General features: G+C 40.4%; 2 protein-coding genes across 5 annotated transcripts in view; both read left to right on the top strand.

Annotated features, from left to right (window-relative positions):
• Positions 1-636: 636 nt before the first annotated feature.
• lg8h10orf90 (linkage group 8 C10orf90 homolog) lies at positions 637-20,762 on the top strand. 4 transcript variants are annotated; one of them, XM_005471412.3, is made up of 12 exons: positions 637-1,038; positions 1,403-1,510; positions 1,629-2,396; positions 5,152-5,215; positions 7,430-7,521; positions 9,345-10,584; positions 13,580-13,732; positions 14,057-14,181; positions 14,556-14,727; positions 15,644-15,707; positions 16,708-16,795; positions 18,644-19,181. In XM_005471412.3, exons 3-12 carry the CDS (start codon positions 1,815-1,817, stop codon positions 18,680-18,682), a joined length of 2,619 nt encoding a protein of 872 aa, XP_005471469.1. In that variant the 5' UTR covers positions 637-1,038; positions 1,403-1,510; positions 1,629-1,814; the 3' UTR covers positions 18,683-19,181. The 4 variants fall into 4 exon arrangements, with proteins under 4 accessions (XP_005471469.1, XP_025765371.1, XP_025765369.1 ...); XM_025909584.1 differs by lacking the exon at positions 637-1,038 and having other exon boundaries at positions 1,097-1,510; positions 14,063-14,181; positions 18,644-20,762; XM_025909586.1 differs by lacking the exons at positions 637-1,038; positions 13,580-13,732 and having other exon boundaries at positions 1,095-1,510; positions 18,644-20,762.
• A 906-nt stretch (positions 20,763-21,668) lies between these two features.
• adam12a (ADAM metallopeptidase domain 12a) overlaps positions 21,669-23,877 on the top strand; it is an 80,122-nt gene continuing 77,913 nt past the window's right edge. The window contains 1 exon segment of the mRNA XM_025909837.1: positions 21,669-22,209. Coding sequence (XP_025765622.1) covers positions 22,104-22,209 — 106 coding nt within the window. The 5' untranslated portion in view covers positions 21,669-22,103.

A 23,877-nucleotide genomic window follows, 5' to 3' on the forward strand; every position in this document is an offset into this window, starting at 1 on the left:
GCGTTCATTTCCTTCCTTGCTGGCGCTTAATGATAAAGGCGACCGTGATATTTCTGAGCAGCAATGCGCTGATTCAAGCAGCAGAAATGGCCCCTTAAAGCTGCGGGTGCTAAACAGATGATACAGAAGTGATGCACCTGCTTCACACGCTCGAACCTGCTCGGCTTTATTTATCTTTTCTGCACAACTGATGCATCCTACTCTTAGATGCACAAGTCTCTCAACTTATTAAGACCGTGCCCCCCACCGTTCACCATCCCACAAACACTCTTTTCCATCCCCTTTCCTTTCTCCCTCCTCTCCAGGTTGTCATATTAAAGTTGTGCCAGCAGAGGGGGCTGCCGCTTTCAGACTTCTTCGCCTAGGAAAGAAGTTACCTTTCGTCTATCTGGTCAAATTCTGTCTTTACTCAGTTGAGTTTTTCTATTTGTTTACGTATTATCTCCCAGGCTGAGCGGACAAAATTATGCAAATTGTTTCAAATCACTGCATTTTCATTCTACATGCAGCTTCTCAGCTTAAAAACGTTCCCTTAAAGCAGGTCACTGCAAATGATAGACAGGACACCTCTGTCTTATCTTTGTCTTTTTTTTACATTTGGAAAATGTAATTCCACCCAGTGATACTGAAGTTGTTTTGAAAGCCATGTAGGGACTGGTAATCCACCGAGGACAGTGAAATTCATTATTATCAAAGCAGGCGCCAGTTTTCTTTTTCTTTTGTTGTTGGAAGAAGTTGTATCTTTGCAGATCTGCATTTAAAGATTAAAGATGCCCCTGAATAAAATCTGAAGCAAAATCCTTCTCCCAGCAAGTTTTCCCACCTTGTAAATATCCTTCTCTCTTGCATTGCATGACATCATGTGGGTCACAGTTACTTACCCGAGAAACACTGGCCCATTTTAAGACAGTCTTGCTAAAGTCACATGGCTTGGATAGAAGCTTGAGGATAGCAATGCCTCATCATCAGCCACCAACCACGAGATCACAGAGAAGAGACGAAACAGGGGGAACTGAACAAAGAGGATTTACCAAAGCAGTAAGTGAGTCGTGGATTAACATGGATAATCTGCTCATTAGTGATGCTCTATCATTTGAAAGGACTCTTGAATGTCAGGAAGTTTGACTTGCCTTTTAAAATATTGAATACTGTATTTGGCTTGCCGTAACCTAAAATTAGATAGTTTAATCCCTACATGATGAATGTTGACTATGTTCTTTGTTTAAATGGAGCTCTTGTTACGTCAGGCATCACATCAACAAGTGTTTGTTTTTCGGCCCGCCTCTCCCTCTGTCTCTTCCCATCTTCCTCTGTGTATTGGATGTTGAGCCCTTGTGCTCAGTAACTCTTTTGTCCTCCAAACCTTCCCTTATACTGCTACTTGCTGCTTGGCTGGAGACAGTACCCGCTACCACCTACTTTATATCAACACAGGCAGTGTTTACTTCCTAAACACTAAAGAGTGAGAAGAACTGGATTCAAGTGAAAAAGGACTGTACGTCATTAACTGGTGAGTAACACCACCATCACGGAATGAAATTGATAATAACTGTTGTGAGTCTTATAACCTAAAATAACATATCTGAAACTCTAATTCTGAACTTTGTTCTCATATGTTCTCAAAACAGGAACTGTGACAAAGATGACCTTGATCATTACTGTAACTGCTGATTCCTTGCAGTGCATTTCTAGGATGACTCTTGTCAAGAAGTCGGCTTGAGCCAGGAGTTTCTCATTAATACCTCCACAGTAAACGGCTTTTATTGAGGAGCTGAAACTTGAGAGCTGTGAGTGGTAACCTAAGCTCCACAGGGATGACTCTCCGTAGGCCAGCTGCCCACCTAAGGAGGACTCCAGGCTGGAGGAGATCAGGAGATGAGTCCTACTGGGAGAGCTTGATGTCAGAAGGGCCCGCTGTTTCTCATCCACCACGTGCACCGCGGCCCCAGAGCGCCATTGAAGGTGGCCAGCTGGACAGCTGGCTAGAGCACCTGCAGGCTATGCAGAGCACACTTAAAGCCCCAGCTCATAATCAGGCTCGAGGGTTCAATGACCGAACAACATCCATGCCTGTTCTGAACAAAGAGCCAACTGGACGTGCTTGGAGACACACGGGTTTTCCCTCTTTCAGCAGGGTCTCATCTTCATGTGAGAGTTCAAGCCTATGTGACAGCTCGTTGGGCAGCCAGGAGTCCCTCCAGACTGGGGTTTTTTCACCTCCGGAGCGCAGAGGAAGCTGGGAGAGAGCCCATATCATGCAGGCTCCAGAAAAGGAACAAGCCGAACTTAGTTATCTTTCTCCAGTCAAAATTGGATGGCTGCCAATCCAAAGAAGAGTGATGATGGTGGCAGACACTTGCAACCAAAACCAATTTTTGGATCATGCTCCCAGCCATGTAAGACACATAACACCTGGTACAAATAAAAATAAAAAAAAAGTTTGGCAATAGAATATTTTATGAAATTCTTTTATCTGCAGTTAAATTAGTGAGGACTGAAGAATGTAGAGAAATTGAACAGTTGCACTCTTCACCTTTCTGGAAAACCAGTTAGAGTAACACAATTTTAAAACAAGCACTGGCAAAGATTTAGCTTGGATTTGGCATTGGCATCATCTTGAATTGTGTGATTTTTGCATGTTAGTGTTGTGTATGCTCATGGAGTCTGAAGCTAAGTGTTTTGCAATGGAGGTGACGGTGCTTTGTGGCAGGCACCGTAGAGTAAAACACACAGAGTGCCACAGAGAGCCATTTGTAGTCAAGTCTCTGTTACCCAGGAAGAAGGCAGCGCTCTGGCATCCTTTGAAAACAGCTTACTCTGCAGGAACTCAGTGCATTCTCAAAAGGTTTACGACTCATTTGGAGCTATGTGCTCTGTGCCCAGAGAGAGAAGCAAGTCAATGTACAGAAATAATTCAATAGGAGCATCACCCAGTGATCTGATAATATGGCTTTGAATTGATAAGTTGCTGGGCTGTAGAGATCTGACTGAACTGATGCATTAAGCAGATCCCTAGTGACTCCTGACTGAGAAAAATGAGGCTGTTTATATTTTCAGTTGTTTCCACTTGAAAAAAAAAAGCTCTGAATGATTGTGGTTAAAACTTAAAACTTTAAGGGAGATGTGCTTTATTTAGGAAAATAGATACTCTCATGGCTGTTGGTTGACTAACTTTGGTGCCAGTTAGACTGAAAACCAGAGGAATCAGCTAGCCTGATATTGTCGGAGAGACACGGACTAGCTATAGCTTTTCCTTTTTCAGTCTTTCTGAGAAAACCTGTTAGCTAGAAGTTGGACGCTGTGTTAGCATCATATTTACCGTGCAGGTCTTAGTCAGTATACAAAAATAGACATAGCTTCTTTGACGGAATACATAAGCAACTGTGGAGGTGCTTTAAACATGGATCCTTTCTAATGGCCACTGAAGGCAAATCTGGGAAGTTTATGGGGAAAACAGACCACTTCCCCCTTTGATTCATCTTCTCAGTAAACATATTCCCGTTGAGCTTATGGTGTCATTTATTAGTTTGAAATCTTACTAAATATAACATGATACACATTTTGTACATTATGGCCACCATTAGCATCCAGAAGGACAATAAAGAGCAGGTCTTCCTTGTTGTTGACAGCTCACTTAAATCATTAGTTAAAATTAATCTCTGGCTCTCTTTTCATCTTTCTCCCATTGCCCCCCAACCCGTCCCAGCAGGTGGCTGCCCCTCCCTGAGCCTGATTCTGCCCGACTTTTCTTCCTGTTAAAAGGGAGTTCCTCTTTCCCACTTTCACCAAGTGCTTGCTCAAAGGGGGTCGCTTGATTGTTGGGATTTTCTCTCTATTATTGTCTTTACCTTACAATATAAAGTACCTTGAGGGGACTCCTGTTGTGATATAAATCAAACTGAATTGAACTACTCTATCAAAGTGCAGACAGATTAAAATCCACCTCACATAACATCTCTTTTGGAAAAGCTAAAATGCCAACAGCTAAAAAAAACTTCACAAACCAGTGGATGATCTCACAGTGGCTACTTCATTTCTTTTAAATTACTCAAGAGCACAATATCATCATCATATCATCTTAAGAATGTAAGGACGCCTTTCCCCACTCTTTTAAATGTACCAAACATTGACAGAAAAAAATCAGTACTCCTAGACCAGTGGTTCTCTAAGTGTGTGGCGCAGAGTTCTTGAAGGTGGGGCGCAAGTTACCTGGCAGAAAGGTCATGCAGAACTAATGTTTAACATCGGAATCCCTTTTAGGGCGTAACAAAGAAATTTGCGGCAGTTACGTTAATAATATGCGCATCTGCTGTAAAACTGCAGCTGCGTGTGTAAGTCGACAGCCGCAATAAATAAGTGTACTGAAAAGTGCCAACATGTGGTCGGGTCTGTCATGCATCGTTCACAGTGGTGCCGAAACCCAGGATTGGGTCACTAGAGACCCGACCACATGTTCGCACTTTTCAGTACACTTCTTTATTGCTGTCGACTTACACATGTGGTTGCAGCTTTACAGCTACAGCCTACACATATCAACAACAACAACAACAACAACAACAACAGGACCTAGCTCATTCTGTTTTAAGCCGGCGAGGCGTGATTGGGGATGCCGCTCAGGTGCACCACCTCCACGGCAGCCGCACCGCAGACCACGCCCCGCCACAGCTCTGCAGTCAAAAACAGGCTCACTGCAGCCACTAAGAGTGAATAGTATTAAACTCTAACTAAATTATATATTTTTCATCTCTGTTCACAAGTTTCTGGATTTCTTTTTTTTTATAAGACTAAAACTGAGCTTATTTTTCCATGTTGGCAATTTTCACATTCTGTTTAACTTGTTCCATTTTTGTAGAAGTGGTGCAAACTAATGAAGTAGTCTAGTGACAAAAGTTACAAATAGTTGTTTGAAATGAAAGTTGTTGGTTTAAAACAAAAATTACTGAAGGATTCATTGGGAATGAGTGTATTATCTAAATAAAGTTGCATCTAGGCTTTTCTGTCATTGTTTTGTTTAGATGGGGCCGAAAATATTTCTTCGTGCCATGTGGGGAATGATGTAAAAAGTTTGAGAACCACTGTTCTAGACAGTTATTACTAATGTAATAGTAGTTTTTTTGTAATTTCTCTGTCACACTCTTTTTCTTTTTCCAGCTGAAACTGAAACAACCCATCACTCCAACATTTCAGAAGAATAAAGCAACACCTAAGGCACAGAGTACGTATGCAATTTGCCACTTGTATAACAGCTGGGTTTTCAGCAGAGTGTAGTAAAACAAAAGTTCAGTTATGCAAATCTATACATTATGCAAGTGTTACAACTGAAAACCATACATAAAATAAAATATGTAAAAAATGTAAAGACTAGGCAATTTGTCTGTCACCAAGAAAGGTAATTAATGGCATAATAAATATGGTCATAGGGTAACTATAGGGGCTGGGTTAGCTAGGAGGAGAACAAGAGCTTATTTCAGGGCTGACTTGCCACACAGTTTACTTGCCTGTAATCAGCTCCTTGCAGCAATGTTGCCCCTGTCCTTTTTCAAATGTTCCACACCGACTGACTGGATGATCACTTTAAACGACATCTTCTAAAACAAAGTCAATTTCAAGAACAACTGATCGTGTCTGTTGTGCCATGGTGTTCTGGCAGTATTGCAGGAAAAGGAAACGGGCACTATTAGGCCCAAAAAGCTGATGAAAAAGAGGTAGGGGCTGGGATGGAAACGAAAGGGCAGAAAGATAAGACTGAGAGATGCTAACTGACTGGAAAAGTGGCCGTGTTAATCTTTGAGCATGACATCTAGCTCCATCTGGGTTTGATCTTTCAGCCTTGTTCTTGTTTATACATAGATTATCCTGACAGGGCTCAGGCTCAGAAATCAAAGCAATCCATTCATGACTTTGATAGACAGCATATTTTCAAAGATAAGTAAACCTCATTAATATCTTATAAAGGCCTGATTAAACTGTGCCAATTAAGGTGGCATGACATTTTGTATTTATTATTATTTACCATTTCCAAATAGTCTTTGATATAGGTTAGATTGCCTTTTCACAATCCAACTGTTATTTACCATTTAGTTATAATTTCTGTGCAACACATACTTTTCCTAGAAAAACTGCATTTTACACACAGCTTTTCTGACAACAATCATAATTATCTCTCAATTAAATAGTCCATAAATATAGTTCAGTTGAACAAAATAATAAATAGTCAGGTGCACACAATGGCTGAACTCAACATCAATCACCACCAGTGAGTTGAAACAGGAAACAACTATCTCTATAAAGGTCTGCATGCATATTTGTTTTATTGCTAGTCACTTTTGCTCAGCCGCCAGTGGATTTAAGTACACAATTTCACACCCGAAACCAAATGAATTTTAAATCACAGTTATTCCAATAAGAATCAACTCAGTTGTGCTGCAGCTAGAAAATGTATTTCTCATTATTTTTTTCCTCTCTCTTTCTGGTTGTTGCTGACAACAGAACAAGGAGAAGTAGTTTTAATCAGAGCTGAGGTCTCATTGCAGACATTTAGTGCCCTCTGCCTCCATAAAAGTCACATTTAACAAACTTGAAATGGTCTGGTGTTAATGAGCAAATGATAATAAAAATTGGATTGTGTGCTTCAAGAGCCTTCATGTTAGGACAGGGTGGCTAATTTTCACCCTGCTCACACTTACTTTTTAGATAAAACTCATGAGGATGATGAATAAATTGGGAGGGCGGGAACTCCAGATGGGTATTTGCCATATGGCCTTGCTTCTTTATTTTCCTCTGGGATATTAAGGTCAGCTGTTGATTCAGGGAAATGGCAATTTGAGCTCAGCTAGTAGAGGTAATGAGAGAAGCTTTTCAGGGTGGTGGGGCGGGGGCTTTCTACAGACAGAAAAAAGCTATGTAATGATTAAAGCAGGTGAAAGCAGGCGTTAGAAGGGCCAGAGTCCTTTAGGAAGTCTGGGAAGACATTTGTCTTTAGGTCTAATCTTGTTTGCAAAGCTCTGCAATTTTCACCTGTGCTCTCATTTTCTCCCTTAAACTGAAAAAAAGAAGAAACCCATACAGATTACACACACAAGGGTTATCCCAAAGTGAGAGCATGTTACCATGGTAACAGCAGCAGGTGGAAACGCAGCCAGGCAAGCAGTCGGGGTGGCAGTCAGGGCTGAGAGGCAGACCAGTCAAGTTGCTGTGTCTCCTGGGTAAGGAGAGAAGTGACTGTGGGGTGGTGCTAAATTCACTTTGCTGTGCCAGTGTCAATTATTGACAGTGTCAACATTGCTCTGCAGTCACAGGAATGCATGACTTGTATGTTTGTGTGTGGCAAAGACAGAGAAAGAGAGAGAGAGTGCGGGCGAGTTAGGAAGTGAGAGTATGTGTTGTAGAGACTGTGACAGTGGATCATTTGTTTTGCCTTGATACACAGATGCAGAGGTGGAGAGAAGTCACGCCACTGCCACTGCTCTGGGTGTGAAGACGTGGCAGACACCTGATCAAGGCGCTCCTGTTATTAAACAGGTAACTGATAACAGGTTTTGGAATATAAAGTACAACATAGGTTAGGAGACAGTTTTACAAAGGAAGGATATGATGATGATTGCTATTACTGTGCCCATTTATGGCTGGAGATGCAAGGTATTTCTTTTTATATAATGAAGTTTTGTTGTTATTGTTATCATGCTCACCTTTGCTCTTTTGCTTAAACCAGAATCTCGCATTTCTAACCAGGCTGATATATATATATATATATATATATATATATATATATATATATGTATATATATATATGTATATATATATAGATAGATAGATAGATAGATAGATAGACATTGTTGTTGTTGTTTTTAAACCTTTATTTAACCAGGAAGTGTCTCTCGCAAGATCTCTTGCAAGACTGTACTAGGCCTGACATATAAGAGAAATAACATTTTTACATAAATAACATTTTTTTCTAATGGCAGGAGAAACTAGATTATAGAATTAATCCCTTAAAGGATTTCTAAACATAATTTATTGAACTACAGCTTAAAAACAGACAAATAAATGGAACAGTGGAAGGAGAGAGAAAGAGAGAGAGAAATGGTTGCAGTCTACAAATAGTATCTGACTTGATCAAGACAAAGTTAAGAATGAATGTCATGAAGTGATCTCTTTGCTCTATGGATCTATAAAGTTGTGCTAGATGACTTTTCTTTCTGGCAAATTGTTTTGTTTTTCCATTCAATTCAGCCATAGAGTGCAATCGCTATAGTCACTTCAAATCAGGTAAAAACTCCACAACATTGTAGATAATAATCCTGTGATACAACAAACCCCTATGAGAAACCACTTGCCAACGGCGAGGAGAGAAAAAACTTCCTTTCAGCAGAAATTTCTGGCTGCTGAAGCCACAAGTTATTGCTAAACCAGACTCTGGGAAGGTGTCATCTGCTGTGACTAGTTAGAGTGAGGGGAAAGCAAAGAAAGAAATGAAATCCATAGACACAACAAACAATATAGGTAGAAACACTCAGCAGGATGTTTAGGCCCATAACAGCAAATCAGGAACATGAAGCTGTGGATTCAGTTAAACCTGCAGAAAGTACAGGAAGGGAAAGAACACAGAGGACAAAAGCACATACTACAGAAGAGAGAAGGCACAGTAATGTCATAAGGAAACCAAGGTTAACACAGTTTTGCCAACAGGTAGTCTTTACAACCACAGTGCAAAATCATGGTCAAAACTGTGGTGTGGGCTTCCTTAAAAGAAAACTGAAATGGCTAAACTCCTTCTTTATGGTTTATGCACCTTTGATAAACGAGGGAGATATGTCTTATCATTTGAAAGAGGGGCATATCAGTGTTTCTCCATGCTCCATAAACACCATCAGAATGCTCCAGCCTAAGGACCAGAATCTTTGCTTTTCGCCTGTTGAGGATAGAGTCTCATTGTTATTCTGTGAGGGATAAGTCACGCTGTGTGCTGGCTTTGCCTGCTGCTGCTTCCATTGCCACTGGGGCATTCACTGTGTCAAGCATGGGGAGAGTCATCTGACTAAAGAACGAACAGCAAAGCCCTGAAGAAAGACAAGACAGTTGACCTGTTGTTGAAATGTAATATTAGAAAGATGTCATGTTGTCAATATTTTATGCCAAGTTATGTTTCATTTTCTCCATATGCCACTTAAAAGCAGCAGCACAGACTGAATGTAGATAAATGTGAAGCACGTGTTTTAATGTGTTGATGTATGACAAATCATTAACCATAAGACATCATCAACAACAGTAGGGTAGGACTGGGTTTTCATATATATAATTAAAAGTCTTTATCATGTAAAATCTCATTTGTCCACACGCTGTAGGTGCCAGAAAAGCCTAGCTTTCCTGCTAATGAAGGGGACAGACCTGTCGGCTGGCAAGCTCTAAGGAGGGGCTGGAATACCAACAGGGTGTCAGCTTTCCCTGGAGGCAGTAAGACCAATGAGCTCCCCACAGGGACCAACTCAGACCCTAATAGGAAATCCCTTTTGATGAAAACAGCCAGCGCAGAGGCCCTCAGGCATCCTCTGCTGAATCGCACAACTTCTGCAACAGGCCCAGTATGTGGGACAAACAATAGTCCGCAACCTTCAGACATACAGACAAACTCTGCTGTGGGAATCCTCATCCCTCAAAACAAACCTGGCTTCTCCTCCATCACCATCTCCTCCAGAAAAGTGAGCAGAACAGCTAGTCTACCTGGCTCTGATACCAGCAGCCACTCTTCCCAGTCACGTGAGTCTCCTTCTCCACACAGCAGCTTGGACCGCCAGCCCATGGACCCAAACTCCAGGCATTTAACAGTGCAACGGAAAGCCACTATAGTCAAAGTAACAGAGAAAAGGGTGATTTCAAGTCCTGTATCAAACACAAACACAGCACGGACACCACTGGGAAGCAGTGGTCTGGACACAGTGGTCCACAGAAGGAAGGCCACCATCATCAAGGTGACAGAACACAGAGAAAGCTACAGTCCAGGCAGACTGAGGGCCAAACACCCAGAGTACAGACACAGCTATAGTGAGGGAACATATATGGGCAACAACACATGGAGTCAGGAAAATCATTCACAAAAATATGAAGAAACTTCTTATCGTCATCTGAATTCTATCCCAAACTCTGCAGCACCAAATACATATACTTCAGATCCAGAGAAAAATGGCTCACGGCACAGATCCACACTGAGTCTTTTCCTAAACAACCCTCCTGGTGTAGCAGCACCCACACCCTCAGAGTTTTCTCCAAAGCCTGTTGGACAGCGATCGGGGAGGCTGCACAGACCACTGAGCTGGTATGGCAATGTGATTGGACACACTGAGACGAGCAAGGAGAATTTGACACAACCATCTGCCAGGAAATGGAGCGTTGGACTTCCACAAGAGACTGATAGCAACCCTTTGAACTCGGACAATAGTTTCATCAGTCCTGGAAAAGCAGTGAAAAGACCCGGTCAGCTTGTGGCAGACACACTCAAGTCAAAGGCCGGTGAAAAAGAAAGATTGCCACTGCCAAGAAGCACTATGCAGACAGAGTCCTCAAGTCTGACTCTCATCAAGGCCCCGGGTAGGTTTCTCTGTCCCACTTTGGGAGCCTTCTTGTCAGCACACATACTCCCTCAGTCTCTGATCTCCATTTTCAAAGGATGGCAATGTCTAAATATGCACTTCCTTTGTGCCATTTGTGTGTTCTAGCTTGAAGTTATTACACACCCTCCTAGGTTTGATACAGTCTTTCACTTTTGATGTTTTATAGGCATTATTAGATTGCACTGATATTACTTCTTGATCTGCTGACACGAGCCCAATTGTCACTCACGGAAGATGTCTTCGCCTGTGTCGAGTAACATCAGCTAGACGCAAAGGCGCCCATCAGCACCTAGATATGCATTCTCATTTTCACCTTTTTTCATTTTCCCACGCATGCCTTTGCATGCATAATCTATTCCTGTCCCCTTTTCACTGGCAGCACAGGGAAGGAAGGGAAATCACAAGCTGCTAAACATGGTGAAAATAAGGTATTAGAATGTGTTAGAATCTGGTTTGGCGTTAAAGCCCTGCAATGCAGCAGTTCTATTTGTATGTGTTTCTTTGCGCTAATCAGGTTGTGGGGACACAAATCTGTTCACACAGTAATATTGTGGGGACTCGGGCCATCTGGATGCCCAAAATGAGTCTTAAAAGTTTTCTGCTTACTTTAAAATAGATCTAACGTGCATTTTCTCACCTTCTGTCATATTTACAGTTCTGTGCAATAGTCTTACGCCACCACCGTTTCTTTATATGCTCAGAAAATAGGAAATAGGTGCAGTGATTTTTTGACAACATACATGGAAAAAAGTATGTAAGGCAAAGACAGAGTCTGTACAATTGTAACAAACCTGAAAGTCAAAATGTGGTATGACTACTTTTATTCTTCAGCACAGCCTGAACTCTCTCAGACAAGCTTTCTTGTCATTTCTTTAAGTGGTCTTCTGGAAGAGTTTTCTGGAAGGCTTCTTGAAGGGCATTCAAAGTTCTTCTTTGGATATTGGCTGCATTTTGTTCTGTTACCTGTCAAGATTAGAGATGGGAATCCATAAGAATTTAGGGATTCTGATTCCATTATTGATATCACTTATCAATGCGATTCCTTATTAATTCTCTTATCGATTCTCATTGGGATCTCACTGGCTCCGAGTAACCACCTTTGCTAAGCAGCAATAAATAGATTACATTCATGCAAATTAATTGCATGCTGTGGGTCCAGTGTTTGTGCATGTTTGTTGAGGTATTTCCCCTCTTTGTTGTGATCAGTGTCAGGAGTCGTTACTCAAAAAACGAATTACACATACTCAAAAGTAATTCAGTACATTACTTAATTACTACCAGGTTTATGTTACTCTGTAAAATTGAAACAAACTGTCTCATAATCAACATTTCATGATATAAATCTGAGGCAATAACCCCACAAACCAACACAAATCCCCAATTAGGACACACAACTTTAATATCTTTCTCTTAGTAGAATACAAAGCTGGCTGCACAAAACAATGACAGAAATCAGCACAAAAAAGCAATCAGCACATTGATTCTGCTTTAGAAACGTGAGCAGGAAGAAAGTGCGGCTGCAGTCTGACTGCTCATCTGTTTGTTACCTGTTAAAGTTCAGGGTCTGGCTGCTGGAGTCTACATTCATTCAGCTTTCACTTTGGGCTCTTGGCTAGCTTAGCGTTAGCATGCTATCTGTGCAGTTGCTTGCAGAGAACCAAAGTTGTTTTTTCTGTCCTGGGTGTAGTTTTCCACTTTACCATTTATCACTGACGGCTTATATAATGACTCTTCAGTGAACAGCAGTTCCTGTGTGAGGTCTTTGCTTCTTTTTCCTATTTCTAAGGGCATGACTTGCAGATACTATTGGAAATAGTTTATTTAGCTTAGCATTCCTTTTTGTTCAGGTTTCCTCACATTCTTTTTAAGAACACACTGCACAACATTTAGAAATATACAAAGTTTTTGGCTAGCAGCTCTTCAGGAATATTTTGTTGTTGCAAAAAATAATATTTTATGCCAGTCAAACTGTGTTATCATTGTCATTTTTCATAGCTTCAGCAAACAAAGGAGAAATACTGTGTTTTCGACAGGCTACCTGCCAGTGACAAATTGCCTAAAGATCCTATTCAAAATTAATTCTTTGCTAAGTTGTCTGTTATGTGTAGACGCAACACTGGTTTATCCATTGAGTTATGTGTATTTTTTAATCCTTGAATGATTAATAGGCCAATTTTAAGTAGCTTAACAAAAGAAAAAAAAGAAGCAAAACACCCCCCACAAGGACTGGACTGAAAGTGAGTGAAGAAAATGTCAAAAGAAAAACATTTGAAAGAACTATTGTGCAAGGCCACTTTAAAAAGATTACAAGAAAACTCTGGCTCCTCGAATGAAAAACATAAAGAAATGAGGGGTGGCTCAATACTTTTACACAGTGCTGTATGCACACAGAGAGATGGATACTACCACTAAATAAATATTGCCACTAAAGTTTTGAATAATGAAGCTAAAGTTGTTACAAGTAATCTATATGAGCCAAAAGCTTTGTCCCCATACTGATTCTAATTCCTTTCTGCCTGTAGCATTATATTAGATGAAAAAATATTCTTGGCAAGAAAGCAAATACGTGTATTTTCCAAAAATCTCAAAATTTCAAGTTAAGTCTTCACAGTGTGCAGTTGTTAAAAGACTCAGCTGAAGCTATCTTTTGGAAAATCTGAATATCCAGGTGAATAAGTAATAAGATCAGGGAGTCTTCTGCTGAGCAACTGTGTTTCTTGATTCATGATGTCTTTTCTCTGTGTGAAATTATTAATTATTCTTTAATCACATTCATTAAGAGTGTCATCAATTAATTACAAGGCCCTAGGCAACATCATTTAAATTCAACGTTTGATACAGTCAACCACCAAATGAGGCAGGATATTATACAGTGCAGAAATCTGCACCGAAGCAGGAATGATAGCTCCGAAACAGCCACTGTCAATGTTTTACTCACTCTTCAGTTACATCAAAGCCCTTTTGGATTTCAGATCCACACTCCCAACAGTCTCCAGAGGAAGTGACTGCCCTCAATGCGGCTGCGATCATAGCAAATATCAAACTCCAAAGACAACTTAGTAAGAAGAAAAAACCAAGTGGCGAGTCTGAAACGGATTCCACTGCATCACCCCAGGGAAATTCTGGTATTATTACTTCTCTCTTCCTCTAATTATATATATATACCCATAATGTCTCACTGTATAAAGCATTTATCTTCTTTACAATAAACTAAAGCTATTGGTGGTTCACCATTTCCCCCCCACACCTATACATCCTTAATTTAATCAACACTAATATGGTAAAATTCCTTGACTTTTACATACTGTGCCAATCTGGTTCACTCCAGTAATTAATATGTCATGGAGACCCGGGGGGCTGCTGAGGAACTGTGCATTGCAGTCAGGCATGTGAAGCTAAGCCATGTGTAAATGAAAACACAAAGTAGTTGATTTCCTCTGTCTTGATAGTGACAGATGAGGGAGAACGTGCAAAGCAGCATCCTAATCACAGCCGACGCCTCAACCGGCCTCATGCTGAATTTGTTCCACTGAGTCTAGATGCTGAACAGTCATCTAAAGCTGTTTCTCTACAGGTGAGTTTATTTTCTGTGCTAATAAAACAATTTTGAGAAATAGATTTTATTTTCTAAATAAAAATGCCAAGTCCAGAGCCACAGTGTAACCAGCCAGAGTAACTTCCCTCTCCCTAAGAGTTTTCGTTTTACGTTTACAGAACTCACAAGGCAAAACTAGCCAGTGTTTTCTTATAAAGGTTCCAAGAACAATATAAAGAAACCACTGTAATACAATTCAATATCAACAAAAAAGAATGACATATTTATACTGGCTTTAGGGGTTTTTTCCACGACATGCCTCACCGTGTATGCTCAGGTGCACGGGGAGTTTGAAACAAGGGTTGTGCTTAAATGTTTTGTCAAGAAGAGCAATGTATTTGTGGTTTTGGCAGGACGCGTTGCAGAGGTCTAGACCAGACTTCATTAGTCGATCCCAAGGTAGAGTGCAAGAGCTGGAGCGAAAGGCACAGGAGAGAAGGAAACTGTCAAATTCAGTAGGCCCACAGTTGGAGAAGGCACCCAGGCAGAGGAGAGCTCTCAGCACTGGGTCTACCTCTCTGAACGGTAATGCGCTAGCAGCCAGCCTCACCTCTTGTCTCCAGTGTACTTTTCATTGTTTCTGTGCAGCTGCAGTGGCTTTTTGCCACACGACTAATCAAACACGGATACAGATTTAGACAAAAAAGGGGGGCAAAGGGGTGTTTGTCAGTCAGTGTTGTTTTTCTGAATTTGTGAAAATATTTCTTTTCTAATTAAAGTTAATGATAATATCTCCAAATATTTCCAAATCCACTACAATCAACAACAACCGGCAAATATTACATTAAGATTTTGTTGTAGCTTTTTCAGGAATTATTTAATTGAAATAATGAAATGAATTGAAAAACCTGGATAAGTAAGTTTAATAACATAGATAAAATGTTCAAAATGTTTCACATTCAGATGGATTACATAACAGACTGATATCCTAAGTAAATCACCCTGATACACTTTATTACATTTTCTTTTCTTTTAAATGTAGTTACAGATTTTGGAAACAAAAAGTGGCACACCAGGTGAAACTGTGACTAAATATAATAAAAGCAACCTGAAGTAAGATGTTAAATAAATGGTTTTAAAGACTTAACAGAGATTTTATGGCTCTCTCTGCCCTCTACAGGCTACAACAGAAAGGTGCACCAATGTCAAAATACCAGCTGGGAAATCAAAATGATCAGTGGTGTAATTACAAATGCCCTGCAGAATGTGACACTCCTATTTCTATAATGGTTTCCCAGAATTAGAGATAGGGGATGGTGCAAAGTGCCTTGAGAAACAAAAAGAGAAGGTTACATACTTTAAAAAAAAAGATAATCTTATATGTTCAAATTCAATGTGACATTTTTTATATTCAAACAAAAAGCAAGTGTTTTGTCTATTCTAACTTGTGTAAAAGAAAGACTGACTGCAATGCTTTGCCCTTGTGTGTGTGTGTTTCTAGGTAACCCTTTCACACACAGAGACAGAGCATTTTCTAGGAAAGAGATGCAGCCCAGATCCAAGCTGTGAGCGCCATCTATGTTTTTACTTTGGCTCACTATCAGATGCTTTTACTTTTTAGGCTTGTATCACTCCTGCATGTCTAGGCAGAGCCTTCCTCAGTGACATCTCCCTACAAATATGCTGTTCTTGTCTTATCTGTCGAAACCTTTATGGATTTTTTCCTTAGGCTTTGTCTTATTTTCCTGGCAAACTCACAAAACGTTAACAAGCTGACATAGTTGTATACATATAGTACTGAGCAGATGTTTTTGCACCACCCCTTTTTCATTTATATATATATGTATATATATTTTTGCTGAGCCACTTAACAGTGACCTATGAATCACTGAAGCTTCAAAGAGGCACTTCAAGGTATACCTTCGAGGAATAAACCAGTGTCGACACATAAGAGCCAACTTAGCCAACCAATTTTGAATTGTGTCTTTAAGCACTTTGTTACTAAAAGCCTGTGGAGGCTCTGGCTTACAGGCAGTGCTTTTAGGTTGGGAATCTTGTCAAATTATGTCATCCCACTAGATTTTGATCCAAAAAACCAATACCATCTGTAAAGCGTCTCATTAGAAACAGCTTCATTTTCAGGTTGACAATGATCTTAAACACACTGCCAATGCAGTAAAAGCCTACCTGGACCGGTTGGCAGTCTGTGGCAGGGTCAAAACAGAGCAACAGACAACCATTCACACCTTTGACCAGTTTAGGATCATAATTAACCTTACCCCACAGTGTGACCCCCACAGGGACACTTTTAAACTCCACACAGAAAGGTTCTGGACAGAGGTTGGATTCAAACCCAGAGTGCTAACCATTAAGCTATTGTGCTGCCCATGTGGCACATGTTTGTGTAAATCTTCAATAAAATTTCCGATTTTGCTATCAAATAATGACGAAATAAGGGGTGACTCAAGACTTTTGCACAGTAATGTAGTTCCTAATAAATGTTTTTTTTTTTTTTCGAGAACTGCAGATTCCAGATCTTAAACACTATTTTTTATTTTTATACAGGACACCTGCAGAGCTCAAGAGACAAAAAGATGAAGAAAGGAGGGAGGTCAGTTTGAACAACAGATATCGAGCTGAGCTTTACAAAAAGGTAAATCCTCTATCTATTTTTCACAAAACAATTATAAATGAATCTATCAAGTTTGACGAAATGGCTGTCAAAAAATGGCTTAAAAATCAAAATGACTTGATTTCTGTTCAGGAATACAAGAGAATAAATGTAATTTGACATCTTAACCAAAAAATAACAACGTGCTTTACTTTTTTCTGCTTTTTTGTAAAACAGTACTTTTGAAAGTTTGTAGATAACAAGAATAGGTAAATAAAAGATGATCAGTTAATGAGACAACTCCACCTAACATGAGTTCACACCATCTAATTCTAGTTGTCATCTCATTAAATTTAAGCACCAGACGTTGTTACAAACACATATTTAGGTAGAACTTACGTACTGAGTCATCAAATCGTTGAACATGGAGAATAAAGCAAATAACCACATAGCTACTGTCTGGTAGTTATCTGCCCGAGACACTGAACAGAACATTAATAGCATGTATGACCCACAGGCAATTGAGCAAGTAATAACACACCTTTCCCTTACAGCTCAATTAAACCTTGGAAAGAGTGAAACATTTTTGCAGTAATGGCAAACACTTAAGGGTTTCTATGTTAATAATGCAGCCTTGTCTCTCTTCAGAACGATGCCGCTGTTGAAAATAATGCAGTAAAGTGGGCACATAATCCATTATAATTAGCTGAAAAAAAAATGGATTCGAGTGGGTCGCACGAGGCTGAGTTTAAAGGACTTTTTTGATGAAAATATATGGGGGCATATCACATGGACAGCCTTTATTCTGTTCTCTTTCGGGGCCCTAATATCAAATTATAACAGATAAAAAGACCCATGGTTACTAATAAGGTTCGTCATCTGCTTTTGGAGGTCTGAACAATGTTTTGGTTTGTTTTGAAGTAGAAAATTACACTTTAGTTATTCCATGATCCACCAAATATTCAGTGTTGCAATAAAAATCTAGCTATAGGGAGAAAAATCTTTTAAATGGTTTACCTAATTTAATGATTTCATTTTTATACGGTTTTTAGAGCACTAGTTGTTTGTTAATCTGATGAAAAACAACAAAGAAGCTTCAACCATGTAGCAATGTAAAAAATTCTTTACATAATTAAATGTCTGCTCTGATTGTTTACAGCGAGACCTACAATAGACTGACTGTTTATGCCATTGCATGATTACTTAAACTTTCCTTTACATTTATATTCCACTAGAGGGCGATGCTGCCTAAATTTTCTATTTTCATGCACTTCTGCCAAAGGATATGTGAGAAAACCTGATCTTAAAAATCACACCTCAGAGGCATATTTGTCATGTTTAGCGATTGCTAGCGAGCATTCCTTTTTTGCCCATTTTACAGTCAATAATTCTGACCCTCTAAAGAAGTGAGTTTGATTTAGAGGAACTGTAGTCTCTCTTTCTCACCCTGCACCCCACACCCTGCCTCTCATTATGAAGAGAGACTGTGAACAGTCTCATTGTGCTGAGTGTATGAGCCCGTGTTCCTCGTGAAACAAAAGGCCCTTCAGTGGCAGTGAAATCCACAGCGCAGTGCCACCATTCAGCAGAGCCTGCAGACAGAGTGGGTGCCCACACACAGCTGCTCCTCCCACACTGCTGCTGTGGCAGATAACGCAGGGAAGAAGGGCTATGATGCCAGAAGATCCAGCGGGTCTTGAAAAAGGAGCTGGAAAGCTTAACAGTTTGGGTGAGAGGGTGGCATGTACCAGGAATCGGTCCTGTTTCTGCACATGACCTCTGAAGATTAAGGAGCATGCTAGGAGACTTTTGTCTGGACCGGATTGGTTGTCTGTATATAGCCTTCATTTTGTGATATGTGTCAGCCACTTGTGTGTTTTCTTGTTACAGAAACTGCTGGATCAACTTCTTCAAAGGAGCAACAGCTAAACAACTGACGACATGGATGAAGATGTAGAGAAAGGCATAAAAGACTGATACAGTGAACTTTGCCCTTTGTTACTTTAGTTTATTATCATTCTAGAACCTGTCTTCTTATGTGGATTAAAAGGATATATTCTTATACAAGTAAAAAAAGACATTTAACCTTAATGCAAATTTATTGCACTTCCTGATCAAGCAATGTGTAGTATGTAAAATCAGCACTATGTGACCTTATCACAGATAAATCCAATTACATATTTGTTCATTCTTTTGCTCTTCTATCCAAATCTGGGAAGGATGTCCTTCTGTGCTTGCTTAAAACACGTCAAACTGCTTGAAAAGCGAGCAGTGAACACACTCGGACAGGGTCCTTATGGATTCTAGAAACACCTTCAAATCAGCAGTGCCTGCTGTTTAAATGACCTTTATATGCTCTGTCACGTGGTTGTCCTAGCCACCCTTGTGGTATGCATTTTCAAATAAAGGTTGTTGAAGGTCGAAAGTATGAAATCATGTCTGGACAGTCTGTTGTGGTTTTAATCAAACATCAGCCTCGCCAATATGGTTTCGATTAACTTCTGTTTATGCAGTTTGTTGTCTTGTTTGCACTTGATTGCAAGCTGCCTTTGTTTTGAGAATACTCCATGTAATTGGATGCAGAACAAGCGTCTCACTGTAGCAGTGGCGTCTTCTGACAGTCACTTTCACATGATATCATGTGATGTGAAGCAGCGATGTAAGACAAAATCATCCATTATGCTTCACAGTCCAATCCAGGACAGTCTTTAACCGTCATCTTCATTTAACATCCAAAGCTGAAAGAAGCGTGAAGTGGGCTCTGCCACCATTCGATGCCAGATGGAGGAATGTGACCTCTTTACAGTGGAAGCCCCCCCTGTTAATGGACAGTTCAACTGAATGGAGCCTTTGTCTCTGTCATTGTGTCATGATGGACCAAGCCTCGCCGTTGCAGATTCAGATTTGTGTGTTTTGATCCAGAATGAATATGCAGTAAGCGAGGGGTGTTGCACAACAACGTGATGATTCTGGGTAAAGCGATGTGTCAATATTTATTTTTAGAACAACAGACAACAGAGCAGAAGATCTTCTCATGACTCTCAATTGTCATTTTTCCTCATTTGTCTTTAGGTTTGTGCTCCTCCGTAGTCCAGTCGTTTCATCCGTTGTAATTTTCACTGGTGTGTAGAGAAAACAGATGGTTGCTACTATTTTTATAAACCTATTTTCATGTCTGTGCAATTGCATGTGTGGGTGTATTTGGGCAGTGGGAGTGTATTAATAACACCATTCATGGTGCACAATGATTATAATTTGAGACTAGAAGGACACTTGTGTACCATGGATGTTCTTTAAAGAAGATAATTGATCGCATGCATGAGGCCTTAGTTAAAGATTACCTTATTTTACCCTTGCAACTGAGTGTGTGCTTGTAAAAATAGTTGTTATGAAATTATTCACACATCAACTGACTCTTATTTGATTCTACATTTATGTGTTTTATATCTGAACAACTTTTGTGTTTCATCTTTTGTAAATGTGCTTTGGGAAGTGAAATTCTTTTCCATTTTGTTTCTCCCAAAATGTATTTCTCATTGTTGCATAGGTACGATGGAAGGACGTTCATTAATCATCTGTTCTAGCACACCAACAGAGAGCCCTGCTCTGTGTACCGCCTTCCTTGCAAGCACCCCTTGGTTCTTAAAAAGAGCAAACGATCAGCTCTTCGGTTTGACTGAAATAAGCAAGCAGAGTGCTCCTCAGTATTCATTTATTTCCATGTTTCATCTTGGAGGCAGAGTTTTGAGAGGTTTCTGTGTGAGGGTGTAGGCTTTCACACTGCGTTAAGATAACAAGCGGATACGGTGCAGTGACTTTACCTTAAGCCTTAATGCTGGAAGCATGCTGGAGCCCTACCTGAAATGCTAAACAACCTGATGCGGCGCACTGCAGAGTGCACATCGCGAAAAGCATAATTGAGCAGAGCGCTTTGGGTCTATCAGATGGCTTTCTGGTATTTTAAAATGTAAATGTGTTGAAGTAAAACCACTTTTTTGTGGCATGCGCATGAGTGAGTCTGTTTTATTTTTTCTGGCTGAGTAACAACAAGTAATTGATTTACCTTATAACACCTTCCCTGGGAGGCTACAGTCAAATGTGGCCTCGGTGTGTGCTGGTCTGTTAAGCTCCCTGGGTGAAGTTGATCAAGCAATACCAGGAAAGGTTTACCTTCAAAATAAAAGGCTGTCTACAGCTACAGCAACGAACGGTGGGCAAGAGAGGTGAAGAAGAGAGTGCAGGCAAGGAGGAGTGGGTGGGGACCAGTGTCAGGGGCGATTTGCGACAGAAAGGAAGGTTTACAAGATAATAGTGCGGGTTGGGAGTGACCAGAACTGACAAGATTAAAAATGAGTATTGGGACAACTCAAGTTGAGCGGTTTGGAGACAAAGTTAGAGAGGCAAGGCTGAGATGGTTTGGACATGTGCGGGGGATGAATAGTGGATAAACTGGGCAAAGGATGTTGAATATGGAGCTGCCAGGTAGGAGGAAAACAGGAAGAGTACAGAGAAAATGCAGAGGGTTGGGGTGACACGAGGATGCTAGGGTGAGATGGGGGGCGATGATTCACTGGCAACCCCTTAAAGACAGCAGACGAATTAAGAACTTCAAAATAAAACCTTATAATATCTCTCAGCCTGTGCACTTCCCAGACTTATGCTTTAACAAATCCATACTAAATTGGTTAAATTGGATTTCTGCAGGTTTTGCTGCAGCTTTTGGAACACACTGTGTTCAAAAGGATGACTTTAAAATGAAACAAGGGAACTCTTTAAACTAAGGATATAAATCCAGTAAATTTTTTCCATCGAAAGAATCGATTTTGCTCTAAATTATTTATTTATTCTCCATGGAACTGTTGCCTTCTTGTTGAAAGATGGGACCGGAAATTGCTTCTTTTTTGCGTCTAACTTGACAGCCTGGTTGACTTTCTGTGCCCTGGCGGTGGCTTTAGGACCTCGCGGAGCGCTTCATTGAAGCACATGGTCGCTACTCATAAGACAACACTCCTCGCCAGTAATTGCTGTGGAATTGATGTCATTCCAGTGGGGCGACTGAGAGACAGCAGCGGCTCGTGCCTTTGTCAATATTTTCATCGCAATCCACAGTTTTCACTTTAGCGCGAGCGGCTTCCCACTTGGACATCTTTGAATGGGGGCGAAGTGAGTGGACTCGAATCAGCTGTCTTTGGGATTTCCTAAAGCACCGGTCATATACTTGATCATATTTCAGGAAGTCGTTTTATTTGTGGGGAGGCTCTTGCACATCAGCTGTTGTTGGACTGGAAGTGTATGATGGTTGCGCTGCAGTGAAAGACAGTTGGCTAGTCCCCCTCCACGCTTCAGCATCATGAACCCCGAGAGCTGGAGTGTGAAGTTTGTTATTTTGACAGCACTTCAGGCTTTAACTGTCACTTTGTCGGTGTGTGACAGCATGCTCTTAAAATCTGTCAAAGGTAAGAAGGGGAAAGAAGGGATCTTGCCATATGTTGCCAGGTAGGGTATACTGAAAGTCCGTGCGTAAAAGTAGCAGATTATTCTCCTGTGTTTTCTTTTAAATTACCGTGTTAATGTTACATTTAAACGCGAAGAAAAAGCTTTATTTTTTGTCAGTTTAAATGACCCTGTAGCATCCGTCTATGTGCACTGTGTTTCTTGTGTATATGTGTTTTCCGATTCGTTCTGTTCTTCATTCGTGTCTCCCTTTTGGCAGCGTGGGATACATCATGTTTTATACAAGCAGTTGTTAGTAGCTACATCAGACCTACAGATATGTAACACATGCTGGGGTGCAGGGATACATCTTCAAGTACAAAAACTTGCTTAATTCATGGTTCACTCTCATTCTCTCCATGTGTGAGCAGCAGAACATGATTTTTTATTTTTTGTTCAAAGTCCACCCACTGTGTACCTCAAAAAAGAGGAGCTGCTGTATAATTGATGATGCTGAAAGTCTCTTTAGTAATCAGTGGCAACACTTTTGGCGTTTTGCTGGTGCTTTTAAAAGCATACTACTAGGCACTTTAAGCGTACTTCACTTTTTCAATTCCAGGGTTTCTCTAGTGTTAAATGTAAAAATAAAAGCCCCATAGTTGATGTGAAGTTAATCAAGTGAGAAGCTTTTATGAAGCCTGAATTATGTGTATGGGTTCCCAGCAGCATATGACAAAGGGGCTGCACTGAGGAGATGTTCAAATGTGAAGTCAGGTTGTTTTTAATATACTAGTATGTGCTTGTTTGTTTGTTTGTCTGGCATTGTGACTGCAAGCCTTTGGGCTCGTGTCATCTGAGTCACCAGCATTCTACGCCCTAGGTGAGATTCAACAAGGATGCCACACACAGTAAAATTGCAACTGTGGTGAGTGGAGGAGCTGCATTTCAGTAACTTCTAAACACACTGACAGTCACGACACTCGCTGTGTGAATCCTGGGAATTAATTACCAGGAAGGGCAAATGTGTAAAACTGGGATTGAAGTATAAGGAAGTTGTTCATTTATTCATCAGCAGTTCATCATCGTCAGACGTTAGCCTTGATGTGCATTTCCCGCGGGGCCAGGCCCATCGCAAACCATCATTGTCAGTTGATCTGTCTGTGAGAGTCTGAGATTGTCTGTATCGGCAGAATATTACCAGCTTTTAAGTAATTTGGGCTGATGGAGAAAAATTGATGGAGGGTATTCTTCGTTACGACCTGCAAAAAAGTTTGCAGCAACGATTTTGGTGGTCCCTTTAATCATTAAGACATTTCTGACCAGACAAAACAAGCAAAACAAAGATGGTATATTTTACTTTCTAAACTTGAGAGGGATTTTTTTTTTTTTTCATGATTTCTTGGACAAGTTGTACAAAAAATAATTTTTGTGATCAATGAAAGTAATTAGTTGCAGCCTTACTTAATGCAAAGCATAATTAGTGAGGATAATTACTGCTCATTTTCATGTGGCTCTACTTCGTCTCTGGACTGTGGGTTTCATCCAAATCTGAGGCAGCTGAAGGAGAAGGAGCGACTCAGTGCAATGTTGTGTTTGCATACATATTTAATGACACCCTTCCTTCAACTTTCATGTCAATTTTTCTCCCTGTCTGTCTTATGCATGTTCCTGTCCTGGCTGGGCATCGTTTG

Source organism: Oreochromis niloticus, linkage group LG8, assembly GCF_001858045.2.
Source record: "Oreochromis niloticus isolate F11D_XX linkage group LG8, O_niloticus_UMD_NMBU, whole genome shotgun sequence".
NCBI classification, from domain to species: domain Eukaryota; kingdom Metazoa; phylum Chordata; class Actinopteri; order Cichliformes; family Cichlidae; genus Oreochromis; species Oreochromis niloticus.